This window comes from Crotalus tigris, unplaced genomic scaffold, assembly GCF_016545835.1.
Source record: "Crotalus tigris isolate CLP2741 ecotype Arizona unplaced genomic scaffold, ASM1654583v1 scf7180000024116.2146003, whole genome shotgun sequence".
Classification (NCBI taxonomy): domain Eukaryota; kingdom Metazoa; phylum Chordata; class Lepidosauria; order Squamata; family Viperidae; genus Crotalus; species Crotalus tigris.
Window position 1 is genome coordinate 478,112 of NW_024100393.1, and position 20,961 is coordinate 499,072.

General features: G+C 39.3%; 1 protein-coding gene across 3 annotated transcripts in view; it reads left to right on the forward strand.

Moving 5' to 3' along the window:
• The window catches only part of PDE1A (phosphodiesterase 1A), a 156,603-nt gene that overhangs the window by 24,221 nt on the left and 111,421 nt on the right, over positions 1–20,961 (forward strand). Inside the window, exon 1 of one of the 3 annotated variants that reach the window (XM_039322501.1) lies at positions 18,791–19,443. The exons of the other annotated variants lie outside the window; for them this stretch is intronic. Coding sequence (XP_039178435.1) covers positions 19,391–19,443 — 53 coding nt within the window. The 5' untranslated portion in view covers positions 18,791–19,390. Of the gene's footprint in view, positions 1–18,790; positions 19,444–20,961 lie in introns of those variants that run through there. 3 annotated transcript variants of the gene reach the window in all.

Sequence of the window (20,961 nt, forward strand, 5' to 3'; positions counted from 1 at the left end):
CATATACCAGGATTTGTTTTGGTTACTCTATTTTATGCTTTGAGAGCCTCTTAAACAACCTTATTCTTTGGCATATCACGTATCTAATTTTTATTATGTAATGTCTATGTTCAACATGTGCCAGAGCATTTGGTACATCTTTCTCTATATATATGTATGAACAAACAGACACATCAACAAGGACTGTTTTTTTTCCTTTGTGCACTCTTACTATACGGGGCATATTCAGGATAGATTCATAAGCACTGGGAAAGGACATAGCATTTAATATATATATGAGAGAGGGGGAATTCCTATAGGCTAGTGATGGGGAGTGCCCAATCCCCCCCACGCCCTGCCCCCACTCTGCCCCCACTCCACCCTGCCCCGCCCCACCCCTGCTCTGCCCCACCCCACTCCACCCCCTGCCTCACCCTCCCAGAGGGCCACCCACCACCTCCACGGCCCACCACAGCAGATTGTCCAGGGGGCCCAGTAGCGGCATGGTGGTCACGCCCTCTGCCCGCGCCCCACAGCATCATCTCCGCATGATGGGGCATGAAGGCAGAGTCTTGCCCCTGCTGCCTGGCTGCCATGTCATTGGCTGTGCTGCTCCGCGCGGCCCACTCCCAGGGGCGACTCTGCTCCGGGAGAGCTGCTGGTGAGGAGGGGGTCATGGGGTGAGGTGGGGCTGGGGCAATGGTGCACATGCCCATAGAGAGGGCTCTGAGTGCTGCCTCTGGGAAGTTGCGTCATAGGTTCGCCACCACTGCTATAGGCTAAAAGAGTTCCTGTAGTATAGTATTGGCAGCAAACTACAATAACACCAGAATAACAACAACTGATAGCAGTGTTTGTTAAGATGATGATACAAATGATTTTTTTATTCCCTTCCCTTCACAGCTCCTCCTCTGCAGATGCCCATTCCCATAAATGCACAAAACAACCATATATTTCTTCAAGCTATATACAATATTTTTTTACAGCATTCCCCCATCAAAACAATCCCACAATGGAGAAAATATAGCTGAGATTGAAAAAGAAGATAAATAAACATTAAAGGAATAAACATTATTCCTTTACTCCCACATGGTTTGTGGCGACAAACAAGCAGTCTTGATCAAAGCACTGCATGTGATCAAGAAATTTGAGCTACTTCCAGCAAAGCTGTACTGTTCTGGACCATTGACACTGGCAGCTGAGAATCAAACTATATCCTAATCAGATTCTAGGACTTTTAAGGAATTGGAAGCAGGATCATTGCTTAGCTGCCAGTTTTAAAAGTCTCTTCATTTCCTGCAGATTTTTGACATCAAAAAACAAGAGAGAGTTCTTCCATCCCCCTCACTTTTTTGCTTTCTCTCATACAAGAAAACAAATTCAGTAAAAAGGGAAAAGTGGAACTGTTTATTGCTAGGAAACCTAGCAAGAACAGAAGTGGCAGTGATAAACATGATTCCACCAGTGCTCCATTAGAGTAAGAAGAACTTTGAATAATTTTTAAATTGATATATGCGTAAGTAAAGGGAGACCCTATAATATTCTGCTGATAATTTTGGGGAGGCAGATAGAAACATAATAATTCTCCAGTGTTTAGTTTCTAAAAGGAAAGTAATCAGGTTCATAAAGTGTTGCTTTGGTGATAGCTGTGGGACTCATAATAGGATTATAAAAATGGTATCTTGCCATTTAAAAGCATTTGACCTTTCAATATTTACTCAGATATCCAACATTATTCTGACATAAGTGCTTTGCCTTTGAGTAACTGTATTGTGAGAAAGTAGAAGAAAGCAAGATGGAAAAGTGATTTCACATTAGGGGAGAAATATAGGTGATTTTATATACCTAAAGATGAGTCCTAACTACAAGTCAGAATCAGTTCCATGATAAATCAGATTTTTAAAATAATCTGAGGCTGTTTTAAATCATCTTTGGTCTTAGCTGCCTTTATTTCATTATGAATTGTTGTTTTTATTTGTTTTAATGTTTGGTGCACCACCCAGAGTTGCAATTGTAAGAGGGTAATTTATTATTATATAAACTGATACAATCAATCACTAAAAAAATAAATTATCCTCCTACTTCAGAAGCTGCACTGGATCACAGTTGATTTTGGAGTGTAATTCAAAATAATGTGGTTGTCATTTTAAAGCCCTTTGTAGTGAAATCCCACAGGAAAGTCTTCTCCAAGTACCTATAAGGATTTGTTCATAGCAGCACCCCCCACCCATCCACCCACACACCCCCTACTCTTCTGAAATAGGAAGTCAGCCCCATTCTTGCTGTTGTTCAGGAAAGCAGTCAAGACCTGGCTGTTTTGGAGGGCTTTTAGGATGGGATGGACAATTGAGTGGCTGTTGTAAAAGCAGCACCACATGACTGTTGCTTATTTTAAGATTGTGATGTTATGCTGTTTGGTGATTTGGATGTGTATTTATTTCACCTTATTACTGTAATGAGGGTTATATGACCCCAAGAGCATTTTTTTTGTAGCAACATATAAGCCTTCATAAATAAAAATAAAGTGAATTCTGTAGAGAAAAGGTACATCACAAATTGCTATTAATCCAGTGATCTGAAATCTTTTGTTAATTTCCTGGAAAGGTCAGTCTGACACATGTTTGAGGCTGGAAGAGAGTAATTTTATTCTAGTTAAAAGAGTCACATTCTCAGAGGAGATGAAACCTCTTGCTATTCTCTTTCATCCTATCTAAATTATGGAGTGACTCATTTTCCACATTGTACCTTGTATTAACCTTATTTTTAATAGACCCCTAAAAAATTGCTTTATTTTATTGTAATAAAATAAACTCTGTGCAACAGACATTTTCATAGCTTTGCAGTCCATATAAGGCCCAGGCTAAAATTTCAGTCACATCATCTCCGAGACTTCTTTTTTCCTATTCCTATATCCTATTAAAAAAGATTAAAACTTAATCTTTTAAGTTTACTGTGCTGGTAATCACACATTTTTGATATGATTCAGACCAAGCTAAAAGTGCTTATCTTTGCAACACTATACTTGCTGATTTGGGAGTTTATTTTGTTGAATTGAATGACATCTTCCACTCTTCCCATTGAAGAAAATCCATTTACAAGAATGTGTAAAGTCTTTAGATTGAGAAATGGCAAGGAGTGATAGAGTTAAACCTTACACCCTATAGCCCAGGAGAAAAAGCAGTCATATGTTCAAGTTTCCTTTCATGGGTGGTTTGCCCACACTATTTCTATGCAATGTCCTACCAGTATCTTTTGAACTTCAGGGTGATATGAAAATACTTCCATCACTTTGTTTCCAAGAAGCTTCAATATTCAGGAGTCTCTTCTAATTTCTGCTTGAGAATGACAAATACATCAACAAGCAGAAAATTATCCACCAAGGTTTCTGGAATTGAAGTCTAAACAGAAGTACAGATACTTTTTATAAGAAGCAAAAACAAGTTGAATCTTATTGGGCTGTCGGAGATTATTTATTTATTTATTTATTTATTTATTTATTTATCACCTTTATTATTTTTATAAATAACTCAAGGTAGCAAACACATCCAACATACATTCCTCCTCTTCTTTTCCTCACAAGAGCAAGTGAGGTAGAGATTACACATATATAATACATTATACAGAGATTACACATACATAATGAAACTACAATATAAATTATAATCAAACATCATTCTTCTTGATAATTAAGAATAACATCTGTGTAGAAATACAATCCATTGAACGGAATAGACTTAGTTCTACAAAACAAAACATCCTGTTTTTCCAAGATTCCTCTCCTTGGACAATTCAGTTAGGTTGAATTTAAAAGGTTGGACTACTATTAAGAGGCTGACTCTATTGACATACCATAAACCTGTGATATATTGAGAAATTCTAAATTACTTGGGGAATTATATATTCTTCAGCCAAGAACCTGCCTTCAGCTCAGTTCTGGGAACTGGGTGGGATAGGCAGAAAGTGTTTTAAATATTCTTGCTCCAAATGCAGAAGACTCGTGAAAACTCTAAGACCATAGAAGATAGCTGTGCAATTATATAGTCATCTGTAGGATGACGTATAGTCATCTGTAGGAGAAACGTTTTAGGAAATGTTCTGTCTTTAAGCAGGTCAGGAAAAAATCCCAAACACTGTATATAAAGGTGTTTCCCTTAGGGGGGAAATGGTCTTCAGATCTTTCTCAGAACATTTTTCATTGCAAAGAGGATGGTCTGGAGATAGAAACTTGTCATCTTTGATTAGAAGTTAAGAATGTTTCTGAAAGCAAAATCTTTCCTATTTATAAGTGAAAGTCACTTTGTTCAAAAAACCCAATACTTACCTAAATTAGACAACAATGATTTATCATGATTGCAAATCAGCCACATAATAGCAAATTTGTGGATGTAGAAGTGCTGTGGAGAGTGGTACTTGAGCTACCTGGTACAGATGTGTTGGCTCAGTGCCAAGACCTAAAACAAAATCTTTCTAGCAGAAGCCTAAGCAAATTTAACAACTGGTTGACGCAAGCTTACCTAATCCAACTTACTAATAGCTCTCTGATTGACAAAAGGATTATGCTTCCCATAATGCTTCTCCAGAAAAAAAACCATTATTTCTCAGAAAGAGCACTTCCATGTCAAAAAAGGTGTCAAAATTATTGATCACCATGTGTCATTGATAGCATGTGTGCATTTGTAATATTTACACAATAAGAACTATGCAAGCATATTAATGTGGTGCCTCACAGATGGCACAATAGCTTTTTCAGGGCTGGCCCTACAATTTTCCTAACTGTTGAAGCAGTTGCCCCCAAAAAGCAAATATTGAGGGCTGTCTCTCAGATTTTTCTATTTGGGAACTAAATTGTATTGATATACAGCTTATTCTTCACTCTTCAAACTATCTTCACTATCTGTAGTTGTGATGGTAGACACACACCCTCTCTCTCTATTAACAGTACTCATAGAAGATTCAACTGCCCATCTATTTGTTTGTAAGCAAGAAGCTGAAATGTGTCATCTTGTCCTTCCCTTAACTGGCTACAAATATTTGTGGTGGCCTTATCTTTTCCTTCCCTGGAAATGCTTTATGAGTGACAACAGAAAGCAGTGTGGGAAGTTTCCTAGCAGTAACAGCTATGAAATAAAGTTTTGTCCTATTGAAGACTACCTTAGGGACGATACAGTATTGTCTATAATAAATCTGACCATCTCAACAGAATATTTAAACATCTAAACATATGCTCTAGATCTCCATATGCATGAGATAAGGGTAACATGAACCATAAGGTAGATGTACTGTGGTAGCTTCTAGAGTAGAGTGGGACAGAGGTAACCTTGAAGAAAAAAATTCAGCTACCATCATGCAGAAAGTAGAGTTCTTATCATCTATCCTGCATCATCTATTTCCTGACCTGGTTTATCTTGAAGAATTAACACTTACTCTGTGGGATATACTGCTTTGGAGGTATGCTTAGCCCCTGACTTCTGGACTGCAGAAAGGTTTGTTTTTAGGTAGTCCCTTGATGGTCTAATGCTTAGTGAGGATAGAGATAGGGCATCTGATTTTATATTGGTTTTTATTGTTAGAGTCTATCATTAGATTTGAGGTTATGAGGAGATCCCTGTCTGAGATTCTTCTGCATGCTGTCCAGAGTCATTTAACTGAGGTGGCAAAAATATTGTTAAATACATATACAAATATCAGAAATGACTGGAAATAAGTAGTGGTTAGCAGTTGGGCCAAGATTATGGAAATATAATGTTACTGGCAGAGTGGCAGATTTGAAGTATTTCTCCTCTGCTGAAAGCTACTATCTTTGTTGTTGTCAGTTGCGAAGTCGTATCTGACCCATTGCAACCCCATGGACAACATTCCTCCAGACCTTCCTGTCCTCTATCATCTTCTGGAGTCCATTTAAGCTCATGCCTACTGCTTCAGTGACTCCATCCAACCACCTCATTCTCTGTCATCCCATTCTTCTATTGCCCTCAATCTTTCCCAACATTAGGCTCTTCTCAATTGAGTCCTTTCTTCTCATTAGGTGGCCAAAGTACTTGAGTTTCAACTTCAGGATCTGGCCTTCTAAAGAGCAGTCAGGGTTGACCTCCTCTAGGACTAATCGTTTTGACCACCTTGCAGTCCAGGGGACTTGCAGGAGTCTTCTCCAGCACAGCTACTATCTAGCAACTGCCTATTTTACATTTAGGGGGTGGGGTGATCCTTATCTATTTACAAGTTCCTATGTTTCATCTGTGAAGCATGATGGGTCTTCTTAGATATATAAATTTGGATTGCTAACAAAGAATTAAGGGAGAATGGAATAGCTATTTTGAGCTAATTAGCTCTCATCAGCCAAACATACCCTTCTGAGATTCGAACCTGGGCTGGTTGCACTTTAGGCAGCTATGTTAACCTCTAGGCCACAGGCTCTTTCACACTTTGTCAGCTATGTCAGGGAAACAATAGGAATTTTTATACAGTTACATGATTTTCTTTTCAAATATTTTTGGGTAAGTCAGTAGATTTGGAAGAAGGATAAACTGCCAAAATTTTATTTACTAAAAACCCTAGAACATGTAGCATTTTTAAAAAAGTGGGTATTTTTTTAAAAAAAATCAATGTGCACTGAAACACTTCTTAGTTTAATGCTTATTTCAGTATCAGCATTTTTATAATTAGTTAGGCAGATGTTTAGCACAAATTAAAATATTTTTTAAAAAAAATAAAGCTGCTAACAGACCGTCAGACCTGATAAAACAGGAAACCAGAGGATTTTGTATGCCATCCAAGAACTAGAAAATTGTTCAATTTTATGTATTATTATGTATTTGATGGCCTGGGGTCTGGAAGAAATGCTTGTGGGATTTCTGGCTGTGCTAGTTATGGTATTCCGATGGCCTTGAACTCAAATAATCACAAATACAAATTTGTTACAGTTGGGTGGAACAAATAATAATATCGACAACAACAACAACTAGTTTATTAGCCTGGGGAGTGCAGTACTGAATCTTTGGATACCATGGATACAACATTCTCTAATAAATTTTAAAAGAAGAAAATAAAGATTATCATAGAACATGTATCTAGTAAATGTATTAAATAAAGAACCTCTAGCCTTATCTTAAAACCATGCCCAGGAGTCGTATTCATTTTTTCAGAGGGTTATTCTGCCAGCAGATGCCTGAGCTGCTTTATATGTTACCCTCCTGGTTTGGGCTCTATCTACTTGATATGTTACTCAATGGTCAAGAGATGGAGCTGACCCTGAAAAAGTTGTGTACGCCTGAGATAAGGGCAAGGGTTTTGGTTTTTTGGGAGATTGTGGGGACACATGGGCCTTTGCAAACTACTGTTGTCTGCTCAGTTGCTAGAAAAAGCAACTATGTACCCTTGTCATCTGAGAGCAGACACTAAGGAAAGAAGAGATAGATATAAAAATGAAATTCTCAAAATGCTTAATAACTAATCGTTGTCACTCCCTTTGCCGCAACTGCTTTTGACTTGCAGAGAAACAAAGTCATTTCAACTGTTTTGCCAAATGTGTTGTGCTGCTGCAGAACTGGTGATTCTTATCACCCCAAATCTTGCGTGTTTATTCAGCAGTCTCACTCAGTTTAGCATAGGCACTTCTAAAGAAGCCTGCATAATATGGATGCAGCTGCGGGGCTCTTAAGACACAACCATAGTTTCACTTCCAGGAAGTTGTTGAAAGCCAAGCCCCACTTCTCTTGCTCTCAAAACAGCAAACTGGTAGACGGAGATGGGAAGGACTCTCTTCAAGTGATCAACTGGAGGGTGGAAAAAAGAGCATTCAGATGGCTTCTGCAGCTCCTGGAATAACAAAAAGCCACCTGTGCCCACTTCACACAAAAGTGAACTCAAATGAATGGCTAGCTTCCTCTCTCCTCCTCCCACACTTCAAAACAGTCTTAACAGTTACTACTGGGGGAACCCAATTGCCTGCAAAGATCTCCTTCATTTTCCATGAAACCTCAGGACAAGCTGTGAAGCTGAAAGAACCACATGCCACCATTTTTGCAGCAAGTTATATCATCAAGAGTTATAGCTGCTTGTGTCTGCAATGAGGAGAGTAGGTAGGCGCAGCTGTGATTAACTGGGACTGTTTGGCTGCTTACAGATCTTTGCCGGTACCCCAAAACAAAGAAAGGGAAAATGACAAGCATTTCAACCATTTGTTTTTATTTTGAATGACCTCTTTGAAATGGGATTTCCACAGAGGTATATTTTAAATTGAACTTGAGTGTGTGGGGGGAGAGTAATGGTTGTTGTGGTGAGGTGAAGCAAGAGTTAGTCCCAGTAGGGAAATTGTCTAGCAACTTCCTATTTTAAACATTTTACTAAAGAAAATCGCAGCTCGGTTGCAGTTTCAGGTACAGCACAACTGAATCAGAAACAAATTGATCTCTTGAATGCCACAGAAGTCATGGGAATCATGAAGGATTTGTAAGGGTTTTCGAACTACCTTTAGTCCTTAATGCAGTTATACTTAAATCCTACCTCTATTCTGCGAAGCAAAAATAGTTAAAGACTTGTATTACATCTAACATATTTTTAATTTTTGTGTGTGTTGCTCTGTGACTGTAATAAATAAAGTTAAAATACTTTAACTTTTTTATTGTCCATTCCCCCCCACCCCATTTTAATGTAGGTAACAAAGGAACAATAGAAATAGGAAAGTGATTCTTACTTATTTCTTCTTCATTTTTACTACACAACTTTTATATCTGATGTTCATGATGCTTACAGTCTTGGGGGAAATTTGGATGGCATAAAGTTACGGTCAGTGCAAACCATGGTCAACAGTTCTCCCCCTCCCATATGTAATACTTTTTTAAAAATCCTATTTCTTCGTGAGGTAAATGGAATCGAAACCTTCTGTGTTTTGCACTCTCAAAGAACAGTAAAACCCTTCAAAGTAAACTTCACATTAAATTGTGGCATGCAACCATTACATTATCCTACTCCCTCATGGACACAGAAATAAGAAAGCTTTATGGAGTTTTAAGTACAAGCAATTATAATTCATCAGTGAACTGAAACATCCAAATGGACGGACTTAGGAAACATACACAAAAACAATCCTCATAATGCACTCAAATAAAGAGCCTGAATTCTATTCACTTGGGCCAATAACAACATCCCCACTGGCTCCAAACCAAGGAATCCCATGTTTTGGCTTGTGTGTATCCCATAACAAATATAGCATCCTCTTGACTCTCAAGGGAACATATTTCTCTAGTCTGTTTTTCTCAACATCATTCCAGGTTATTTCTCAATTCATCTTCACTGGTGATACCAAATATACAATGTTGATTAGAAATAGTGCTTATACTGTCATTAAAAAATAATGTTATCTGAGAATGAGATCCTACCACTGCTGACACAGGATTCTCTTTTGGTTGGAAAGGTGAGTTTTAATTAGCTAATGTATAACCTGAACCATCCATCTCAGTACTGTGGCAGTCTTCTCTTGGGACTCTCTCATTGTCCTCTGGCATCTCTCGGTAATGCTGGGAATTTACCATTGGTCATTATCAAACTAGAAGTGGAGAACTGGTGTGGTGTTCTAGTTGCTGTCAGAATCCAACTCATCTTGTACTATAGAGGATGATTGAATCCATGGGTAGACAAGAGTGGCTTAAGATATGTGACTTGTAAAAGGTATATTGCAAATATACTAATTCAAAAATAAGCCAATGGGTTTTGTTCCCAAGATGTGTGCTTAGATTTGCTTTGGCTAAGCTTGACTTACTTTGAGCTGCATCTTCTCTGCCTTTGGTATCAATCGTATTTAGTTCCCTGGTATTTTGAGAACTACACACATAAATCCCCAAGCCATAAATCACCCAGCACCCAAATATTTTTTTACAAATGTTTATTTAGGTAAATATATTTACAAAATGCATAGGGCTGCCCTTGAAGACTATCCAAAAGCTTCAACTGATCCAGAATGTAGTCACATAGGCAGGTATGGGTATGCCTCAGTATGGACATGTAACACTTCTGCTTGAGAAATGCATTGTGTAACTGTTTGCTTCCAGGTACAATTCTAGGTACTGGTTGTTTCCTATAAATCCCTTCATGACATAGGACTGGTTACTTGAGGAACTGCCTATCTCTCACTGTACCATAGTGGCAATTGGGTGGGGACAACGGGGGGGGGGGAATTGTTGGCATGTTCCAGGTTCCTTCAATTAAGCAATGAGGTCAATTGAGACTCTGGAAGCATGTCTTCTCTTTAGCAGCACCTGCTCTCTGGAATGAGGTTCCCTCCTTGGATTTGAATGGCCCCCATCCTATTAGTGTTTCCCAGGGCCCTGAAGACTAGGCCTTTGGCAAGGATGACTGAAGCCTTCTTTTAACCTAGATTGTTTTTCTTTGCTTATATCTCGTTTTGTCATCCTGACATCTTTATCTTTTTTTGGTTTCTAGTTTTTGTTGTTTTAATGCTTTAAATAATTTCTAAGCCACCCAGAGTTGCTGAAGATGTAGTTTATTTCTTATTAATACTACTACTACTTTTATCATTGCAAAGGATATCCTGTGATCTTGGCTTCCTTCAGTGATGCTATTTTGCAAATGCCCAGCATCTTGGTCAATAGGAAGCCAAGTATCAACTCTGCCAACTGCCATTGTTGGGTTACTGAGGGTTCTAAATGAATTAAAAGGAATGGGAAGTATATTTAAAGATGGAGGGGGAAAGCCCCGTGAAATAAATCCAGCAACAGTAAATGAACAGTCCCTCAAGAGAATCAGCCAAATGTGATCTGATCCATTGTGGCAAGAAGCTGTATTGTATACTTGGAGATTTATTTTAATTGACTTAAATATAGGCATAAATTCTTGTCCATGCATATGGTTGTGCTTGATGAAGGTAATACACAGTAAGTAAGATGGGTCCTGATTTTATTATTTAACTTATTTTAATTATATTTATTTTATAAGAAGCACATAATATATAATAAATAAAATTAAATAAATTAACATAATTTTAGAGTTCAGTATAGAGAGGAAGGTAGTATAAAATAAGGTGAATGAAGGAATAAATGAATACATTTATAAGGTGGTCAACACAACCCATTTGAATAAATCCAACAGATGCTATTTCAGAATTGAACAATCTCTAGGACAAAATAAATAAATGAAGAGATTGGGATCTATTAATCTCATTTATTTCCTTTTCAGTGGTGAAGTAGTTAAGGAAAGATCTTCTCCATTTACCTTCTGATGGCAAGAATGCTATAGCTAGGATCAGTGGTGGGATTCAAATATGTCAACAACCGGTTCTCTATGTGGATGCCACTTCTGGAAGTCCATTCTAGGCCTGGGCAACAAAAAATTAGCTACCGGTTCTGCCAAAGTGGTGTGAACCGGCTGAATCCCACCACCGGCTAGGATAGATAATGAGCCTAATAATAATTAATAAAAAGATCTGCATAGATGTCACTTTTTTTAATGAAGCAGAATTGCATTATTACCGCAAGCAGTCACACAGGAAATGCCCAGACTGAAGATATTATACTTTAGCCAATGGAGCTGAGAAAGTTTCATAATAAAATTAATTTGTCTGACGACATAGCCCTCTACGTGTGTTCAGTTACTTCTGTAAGCATTCATAATGACAGACGGTGCAAAGAAAAATAAGAGCTTAAAGTCCTTTACAATTGCTTGTTCATAACTTCACTGTACAAATATTGGAATGGAACCAGCATTTCTTCCTTCCTTCCTTCCTTCCTTCCTTCCTTCCTTCCTTCCTTCCTTCCTTCCTTCCTTCCTTCCTTCCTTCCTTCCTTCCTTCCTTCCTTCTTTCTTTCTTTCTTTCTTTCTTTCTTTCTTTCTTTCTTTCTTTCTTTCTTTCTTTCTCTTAATGCCTGAATGAGTCATCGTTGCTTACGGTCAGTAGTTTCCCTCTTTGCAAGCTTGGAAAGTCATTAGGTTAAGCTTCGAAGTATCTTTTTCCATTTGCTGACGTCAAGACAAGGAAATAAATTGAGGCAGTCTTACACATTTGTGCGTGTCTACATTTGGGAGTTAAATGTAAGCTTGGGCAGCCTTTTTTGGACAGGTTTCTTTCTTTGCTTTTTTAGTTGATGAATACCCATGAAGACAAAATGAATTTAAAGTGAAGTATGAATGAAGAAACCATAGAGTGCTTAAAAAAAATCATATAACATGAAAATATGTGTTAATAGTGTTTGTGCCTGCTATCTTCTACCATGAATTTGTTCATTTGACTGACTGATTAAAATTCCTGCATTATTTTCTCATAATTAAAAAGAAACCTCAGAATGGGATAGTTTTGCCTGAAAACTGGTGGCCATTACTGCTTCGTGCAGTAAGAAGTTTTACAATTCAATAACTCAGATGTTAGGAAAGAAGGAGGGGAGGTTATGTCAAACTTGTATACTGTATATTATATTATGCACTTCCGCATGGGAATTCTTTGACAGTTTGAAAGCTGTTCTGCTCACTTGCAGCCAGTGGTGTTGAAGAACTGGGATGATTTCTCTTCAATTCAACCGCTGTACAGCTTAAAGCATTATGAAGCTCGGTTATAGGATGTGGGGCTCTACTTCCCCTTTGGAAGGAGCCATGCTCCTTATCAAGGCTCCCGAGCTTCAGGACTGCAAGGGAAATGCTAGCTGGATGGCTTTGCAGCTCCCACTCAATGCCTTGACACAACACACAGAAGTAAACGTGATAATGTCATGTCCTGGGCTGTGATTGAGACAGCAGGTGCAGGAAGCTGCAGAGAGACCCGGGCAGACCATGTGGCTGCCCGGGCCAGACAGGCTGTCTCCAGCCTATTGTGAATGCGCAAGGCAAGAAAAATACGTTGCATTGATTGGTTGATGCTGCTCCCTGCAAGGGGGTATAAAAGGGATCAGCACCATTTTGTGTTGTTCTGTTGGAGATTAAATAAAGAAGCAACTGTTGTTACTCCTGTCTCGTCTCAATGCCTTACCAACGCACAGAACAGAACAGATAAGATGTGCAAAGCCAGGCAGATTGCATACCCCTTTCATTGATTTTTCAGATGACGCACTTGAAGTCTTTCAGTTTTTCCATTCTCCCCTCATCCCCAACACTTTTTCCCTATAGTTTGGAAAAAGAGTGAAGGGATTTTTGTTGTTGCAGATCTTGCAACATCCAATGTCAGCGAAAGACTTTGAAATCTGCACATACTGTATGTCAAACACAACAAATAAACAGGAAGGATTGTGAACCTTATCACTGCTTTTAAAAGAGCAAAACAAGGGTCCCGGTCCACACGTTTCTATTCACCATAGGGAAGGAAAAATAAAAATTGAATTTGCTATTCCAGGTTTTTCAGCCTGAGTAACTTTAAGGCCTACAGACATCCATTCTCAGAGTTCCCAAGCCACCATGCCGGCTAGCGAATTCTGGAAGTTGAAATCCACACTTCTTAAAGTTGCTGGGATTGAGAAACATTATGCTACATTTTGGTTGTTAGGAAAATAATCCAAACCCCACATCCTCTCTGCTTTCCCTAACTGTCCATGCCTCCAACCCATAAACCCCAAAGACATAACAAACGGCAGAACATTCTATGTTGAATTCACTAGGTGGCGCCCTCTTCAAGCCCTGTTTTACTGCCTGTTCCTAACTTCAAAGCAAAATTAAGCTTGCATCTTCTGCTTCACCAGCACTTGTTGCTCTTAGCTTTCATAGGGCAGGGAAAAGTCATAACTTTGAAATCACTACTCAGAATCCTCACCATACCAATGAAGTTGATGCCTTCCTCAAAAAAGATCAACATAAAAAAATTCCCCACAATTCACCAGAAATATGTGCTCTACTTGGTTAAACATTGGAACCAAATATGTGTTTTCGGTAATTTTCCTTGGTTGATCTGAATTATAGCCAATTCCCTGATTTCTAGAGAAGGCCAAATTTCATATTTCTATCTTAAGAGAATAAATTCAATAAGTAATTCAGTCTAGAAAGGCATATTACATACTGACAGAACTCTTTTTAATGCAAATACCTCAATTAAAGGATATTTTTGTGTACCTTTAATAGCAGCATTGAGGAATTTCAGGGCCATGGAGATACATCTGAGAAGGATTGTTTGTAGGCATACCTATAAGATATATGTTTCTATGAGCATGGCTGATTTTAGTTCAGACTGTTATACCGTGCCAGTTTTGGGGTGGGTGGGGACAGAAAGCTATTAGGAACTGATTGATATGATCTGATTATCTGATAAGTGACTATATATAGCCATTTTTTTCACTGATTTGTATTCTTCTTTGTTCAGTAGGAATTAGAAAAGGCAAAAAAATAGTCATTTATGGCAAGGTTTTTCAACCAGTGGTACTGGTACCACCTGTGGTACATTGGCACCTGGCAGGTGGTACGCGACCATCCTAGAAAAGTAGCAGGGGAGGGGAATGAGCTGAACCGGTGGCAGCACTGCACAAGCCTGAGCGAGAGATGGCTGGAGCTGCAGGGCTGTCAGGGCTCAGTGGAAGCGCCAGGATCAGCGCCAGGCTCCAGCTGGAGCTCGGCACTGATTCTGGTGTTTCTGCTGAGCCCTGAAGAAGCACCAATCAGCTGGAAAGCAGCACTGATCCTGGCACTTCTGCTGAGTCCAGAAGAAGTGCCGATCCGCTGGAATGTATCAGCATCTTCATGGTCTTGTGATTTACATTTAGATGCTTGGCAACTGATTCATATTTATGACGGTCACAGTATCCCAGGGTCATGTGAAGTGACCAAAACCTGCTGCAACCACCTAGCAGACAGGAGGAATAAAAACCAAAAAAACGCCATCCCATCCCGCTGCCAATCCTCAACAGAAATGCTCACAACAATGAAAACCTTGGACAGGAGGAAGAGCGCCGCTGGGTGGGCGGGCAGGCAGGTGTCTTGCTCAGCTGTGGCTTGGGGAGCACTTTTTCAGTGCCATTGTAACTTTGAACAGTGACTAAGCGAACTGTTGTAAGTTGAGGACTACCTGTACCAGTACTTTATCACTTTTTTCCTTTTTTTTCCTTTTTTTTTTGGTCATCAAGTTTTTGACACCTTGCTAGGCGGCTGGTGGTACATGGATGTTGCCATATCCTAAAAGTGGTACAATGGGTGAAAAGGTTGAAAAGCCCTGATTTATGGCAAAACCATACTAAGACTAAAAAGTGAAAGATGGAGTCTTCTTTGAATCAGGCTCAACTTTTAATGTCCTAATGCAGGGGTCTCCAACCCCTGGTCTGTTGCCTAGTACTGGTCCATGGGCTGTTGGGAAGCAGGCCGCACAAGCGGCAAGCGAGCATGCGAGTGAAGCTCCATTTGCACAAGTGGTGGGCACACACATGAGACCATCCCCCCTCCCCCCTCCAGTGCCCCACTGCCGCTGCCAGTTTACAGAGCTGGAAAGGTTGGGGTTGCTATTCTAATGAACACATCCATGTTGTATTCTTGGTTTTCTTCCCAACTTACAACTGTACTGCTGGTAGTCTTCCTTCCACATATTAACTGAGTTTCACCTCTGAAATCAGTCAAACTTCATAACATGCTGTAACAAGAAGAAGGCATTTCTCAAGTTCTACCTATAACTTGGTAATAAAATAAATATAATGTGTAACACTTTAGCAGGGGAGGAAGTTATCACCAACAAGGTCCCCTCCTATTGTTGCTATATGTCATATTACCTGTAAGGAAGGCATTTGGAGAAGAGCTTCAGCAAAGAACACAAAATATAGACTGATATTGGAAGAGATGCTTCTCCACAAATAGGAATCTGCAGTAATTTAAGGCTTTGAAATAATCAGTACCACTGATTTAGAAGTTATACTCAGTTTGCTGGTACTCAACTATATATAAGCCAAAACAGCTCTTGTAAAATAGTCCCAGTGCCCTATCTGCTAAAGGCCAGGCAAAGATACCGTGGGGGCAATGTCAGATTGTTTAGCAAAATCCATAAGAAGCAGTGGCTACACTCCATGTACCCCTATAGTGAGAGGAGGCTATGGGGAGAGATCTGGAGAACGTTCCAGTACAGGGAGAAGGAATAAGGTTTTTCCATGTCTGCTCCTCAGAAGGTCTGACAGACCTAAACAGATGGTCAATTGAATGGCTAAACCGATGACTCTGAAATGATCCTTTCCATCATAAGTTCAGGTTATGAAGGTTATCTTCTTCAAAAGCCCATCAGAACCAGGATACCCAGATCTTGGGTCTTTGTTTTGTTTTTTGTGAAAGCCTGCTGTGGTTGCCATTTTTTATGATAATATTGATGCTACCAAATTAGAATTTTAGAACTTAGAACTTTGAATCAATGTTGACTCCTGTCAACTGCCCGGACAAACTTCTGTAAGTTTCCTGGCAAGATTTCAGAGGTAGTTTGCCCTTGCCTACCTCCTTGGATTGAGAGAGGATGGTTAGTTCAAAGCCACCCAGGTGGCTTTGTGCCTAAGGTGGGACAAAAACTCCAGGTATCCAGGTTTCTAGCCAGGTACCTTAACCACTGCATCAGATACACAGTAAGTGACCTCTTGTGAGATGGGTGGCCATATAAACTTGAAAATGAATGAAAGATAGATAGATGATAGATAGATAGATAGATAGATGCAGACAGACAGACAGATAGACAAGAAACCATCACTGAGACGGCCAACCTAGTTTCTACTAAGAAACTATTCTGAAGTATAGACACCATGATTAAAAAAAAATATTTTTGCCTCAGCCTCCCTTACTTCACTAAGTGTAGCAGCCTGAGAAATGGAGTGTGGGTGTTTGCTATGGGTGGCTATTAAAATGTTTCCCAAAGATGATTTCAGGGCAACTTACAACCTCCTTTAAAAAAAGTTGTTTCTCACTGCTACAGGAGTCATGGCAGAAGTCATGCACTTTCAGAGTCCTACATGAGGGAAGTATTAAATTACCCTTCTACAATCGAAGTGTGACTTGGTACGTGTTCAGGTTTTTCAGCTGTTATTTACTGTGTCTCAGGGATATATTTGCTGGGTTCATATAACAGGTCACCTATCATAAATATCAAGTTTCATTATGGAGACCACAATGCTATTCTTTAAGACAACTTTCCAATCCCATTGGATTGCAATCAGTTTCACTGATGTTTAAAACAAATAATGTAAGACTTTCTTCTTACTTTAGAGTTATTTTCTGGGAGAGAGGCTGAAAGCATGGCCAAAATAATATCAGACACCCACAGCTAATGTGGGCTAATTTTGTTTTAAATAAATATTTTTTTTAAAAAAAAGTGGACAAAACATGCCCAAGCCTCTTCTCTTCTTTGTGCAGTCCCATCCCTCAGTTCATAGGACTGGAGCCTGGGAACAAAAAGTCTACATGTTGTACAACATGACAGGGTAGTTTATACTTGTGTATACATACTCCTCCTATAGAGATAATACTGAAGAAGTAAACTAGCAGATCAATGGCGAGAGGTATCTGAAGCTCTCTCTATGATATGTGAATATTCTTTATATGGCTGTAGCTGCTAATGAATGCTTAGCAGCTGCCTCTACTAATAAAGGATTTCTATAGGACAGTAGTGGCGAACCTATGGCACGGGTGCCAGAGGCGGCAGTCAGAGCCCTCTCTGTGGGCATGCACGCTGTTGCCCCAGTCCTAGGCCTTCAGCTAGGTTTTATAAAACCTTTTTGCTTTAGACCGCTGCCGCTGTGTACAAAAAAAAAAAAAAGTTTCTATCAATCAGTCAATTTCAACTTCTCATGGGAAAAAAAAGTCCTTGCAAAGTTGGAATTGATTGATTGAACTTTTTAGTCCCATCCAGTCTGCCGTTATCACTGCAGCCACGCCCATCCAATGGGCTACACCCACGCAATGGGCCACGCCTACCTGGCACCCGATGATGCATAAGTGGGTTTTGGGTTGCAGTTTGGGCACTCGGTCTCTAAAAGGTTCGCCATCACTGCTATAGGACTATGAAACCAGTGATGGGAAGTATTGTGGATATTTATAATTCTTCCACATAGGAAGTCCTCGTTTGGCAATCACACGCAGGACTGGCAACTCAGTCACTAAGCGAGGCACTTGCTAAGTGAAACTACGTGCACACAATCTTCCCTCAGCTTATTTTTGCTTTACAGATTGCTAATGCAAGGATTAGTGGCAAAGTTACTTTTTTAAAATGAAGACTACCTGTATTTGAAGAGCTGTCTCTTTGTAATCCCAGTCAGAGAAAGCTGCCTAAAAGTGAATATTCTGAAATAATTGCAAGCAGTCTTAGCAGGGCTTTTTAGTTTTTTGGAAAGCCATCAAGATCTGGCTTATTTACCCAAATGCTGTGATAGTGTGATACAGAGATCCATAGTGTGCAATCAGGGCGACTGGTCTTGCTGTGAGGGGATGATTAAGGCTCAGGGTTTTTTTTTATTATTACTATTTTACTCTTTTTTTTAATGATTGGTTTTATTGTTGTTGTGAGCTGCCCAGAATTGTTTAAGATGGGTGGTCGTTTAAGTCATCTGAACAAACAAATAAATAAATGATCTATGTACATGGCCAGAATGAAATGAAAAGATCTGACTTTGCCCACAAAGGACCCCACTCAATTTTTTATTTTTCTAACCACAGGACAATTGCCCCATGCAGTGTAGTTAAGATCCCACCAGTTGCAAATATCAGATTGTGCTTCGGCCGACTATGCCTTGGCTATGAAGTTATGTGGGTGCCAAAAATTATGAGTAGTGGTTTAATGTGCATAGTTATAGTCACCCATCAGCCAAAGTGAATAATAGCCAGACTGTAAAATAATTGCAGCTATGTCTTGAAGCGAAGCCAGGAATGGAGATCAGAGCCATCCGTCTCTGTTAATTTGTGTACAGTTCTTACAACAGCGCAGAAACATTTAGAAAACACTTGCAGGGGTTTGCTCTGAAACAGCTGGACAACTTTTATTTTGAAGAAAGGAGAGGATTAAAAAAAAAAAAGGAAAGAAAGAAAAAGGGAAGCCTCCCAATGGACTGGTCTTGTTTCACAAAACAAGCCAGTCTCCAAGTTGAAGACTTTGACCGGTGCATTTAAGAAGAGTTCTCATGCCTGGAATAATCTAGCCCAAGTTTTTCTTTTTGTTTTAAACTTGGTGAAGAGTTGGTAAAAGTTCTGCATTTTCCTCAGGCAGCTGAAACCCTTCCAGGAAGCTCTTCCCTGCTTTGCTCAACTTGTCCTCTCAGTCTCTCTGTGTAACAGCCTGCATGTTTTGGTGCTGCTCAGACTCTATGTGGTCTCTATGGCCTCATTTTACCGGACTGTCACACGGAGGGAGGTTTTCCCCAGCACCAGAAAAAAACCTTGGTGTGGTCTCTTCAGCACAGTAGCTAAGAACAAGTTTCCCGATTGCTCCCAGGTTCTCCCGGGAACTCTTTTCAGGAAGAGGCTGTTCCTCGCCCACACTTAAATGGATGATTATGTTACAATTAGGAAAAAGCATCTCCAGAGACCTATCTTTAGGTAAGTGGTGTTCTCGTTCCTCTGGATGTGAAGTTATTTTGAAGGGAACTTTTCACAACTCTTTCTGGCTTTCAAATATGAAAACAAACAAGAGGCTTTCAGGGGCAGGAATCTGAAGTTAAACTTGCTCTGTCTGCTTGTTTGTGTGAGTGTGTGTGCATGCATGTGTGTGTGCGCACGCGTGTCTGCGTGTGTGTGTCTGCCAGCAGAGTTTTGAGATGGACATTTTCATCCAAGATGTAGTAAACTTTTGCAGGCTTCTGAAACAATATTGGAATTGAAATGGCAACAACCTTCTACCTCCCCAAACATCAACTTTATTACAGACTTTGAGCTGGGATTTTGATGCTTGTGAAAAAAAACAAAAAAACCTAGAAATGAATTTTTGTTTTCAAAGCCGGCCACTAGCTCAGATACATTCTCTGTGCCTTACTTTGTTCAGACTCAGTTTAACTGAATATGTCGGTGGGCCAGAAATGTAATACCTATTCATAATATTTCCTTGGGCTTTGTGAAATACAAACATTTTCAAAAAGACTTACTTCTAGGAAATATGCTTAGATTGGAGCCTTAATAGAATGTATGATTTGGAAACTAAATGCAATTATTTTGTTTAAAAAAAAACCCCAGCTACTCAATAGCATGGTCCTATTGACCATGTATAGTATTCAGCTGTACATACTACTTATCTTAATAGATTTTAGTCCTTAGCAACTATTGTAAGATTTCAGTCCAAATCATGATGAAGTTCTCTTTTGCAAAGATTTCATGGCTGTGATTTTTAACATGGTTGTGTTTCTTCCCTCCCCTCCCCTCCCCTTCCCTTTCCTTCCCTTCAAGTCAAACTTGACTCCTGGCAATTATTTGCCATTGCCTTCTTCCTTGGTCTCAGAGGGAGTGATCGGTCCAAGGTCACCAGCTGGCTTTTGTGCATAAAGCAGAACCAGAATTCAAGTTTTCCCTACTCCTAGACCAGCACCTTAATCATTAGACAAAACTCACTCTCTAGATTCTTTAGGCTCCCATTGGGGAAAAAAAATCCAGTTTTAGAAACTAAATAAGATTTAATACTATGTAGACATGTATAGAATTGAGTCATTATGCAGCCTAGCTTCATACTGTATTACATCCTGGGAAGTGATCATCACTTCAACCAAAATCAGGACCAACTTAATAATTTCCCTACAAAAGCAGTCTAAAGATCACTAAATACTCTGAATATATTTGATCTTTAAAACAATTAAGAAAAGACTTCTAAAAGCTATTATGTTTGTATTATACATGTATCATCTAATATATTTGATGACAAATGCCATCATATTTATATTCCCACATGCCATTTAGTTTAGTCTTCTGTGACCATTTTTGGACCAAATGGTTTTTCAAAGTAATTACACTTCAGCCTTGCTACTGTGCTGTGATAGTTGTATCATATATCTTAGAGATGTATAATATATCTCAGAATAATTGCAATTACTTCTATTGGCATCTTTAAAATTCTTCTGGAATAGATGAGAT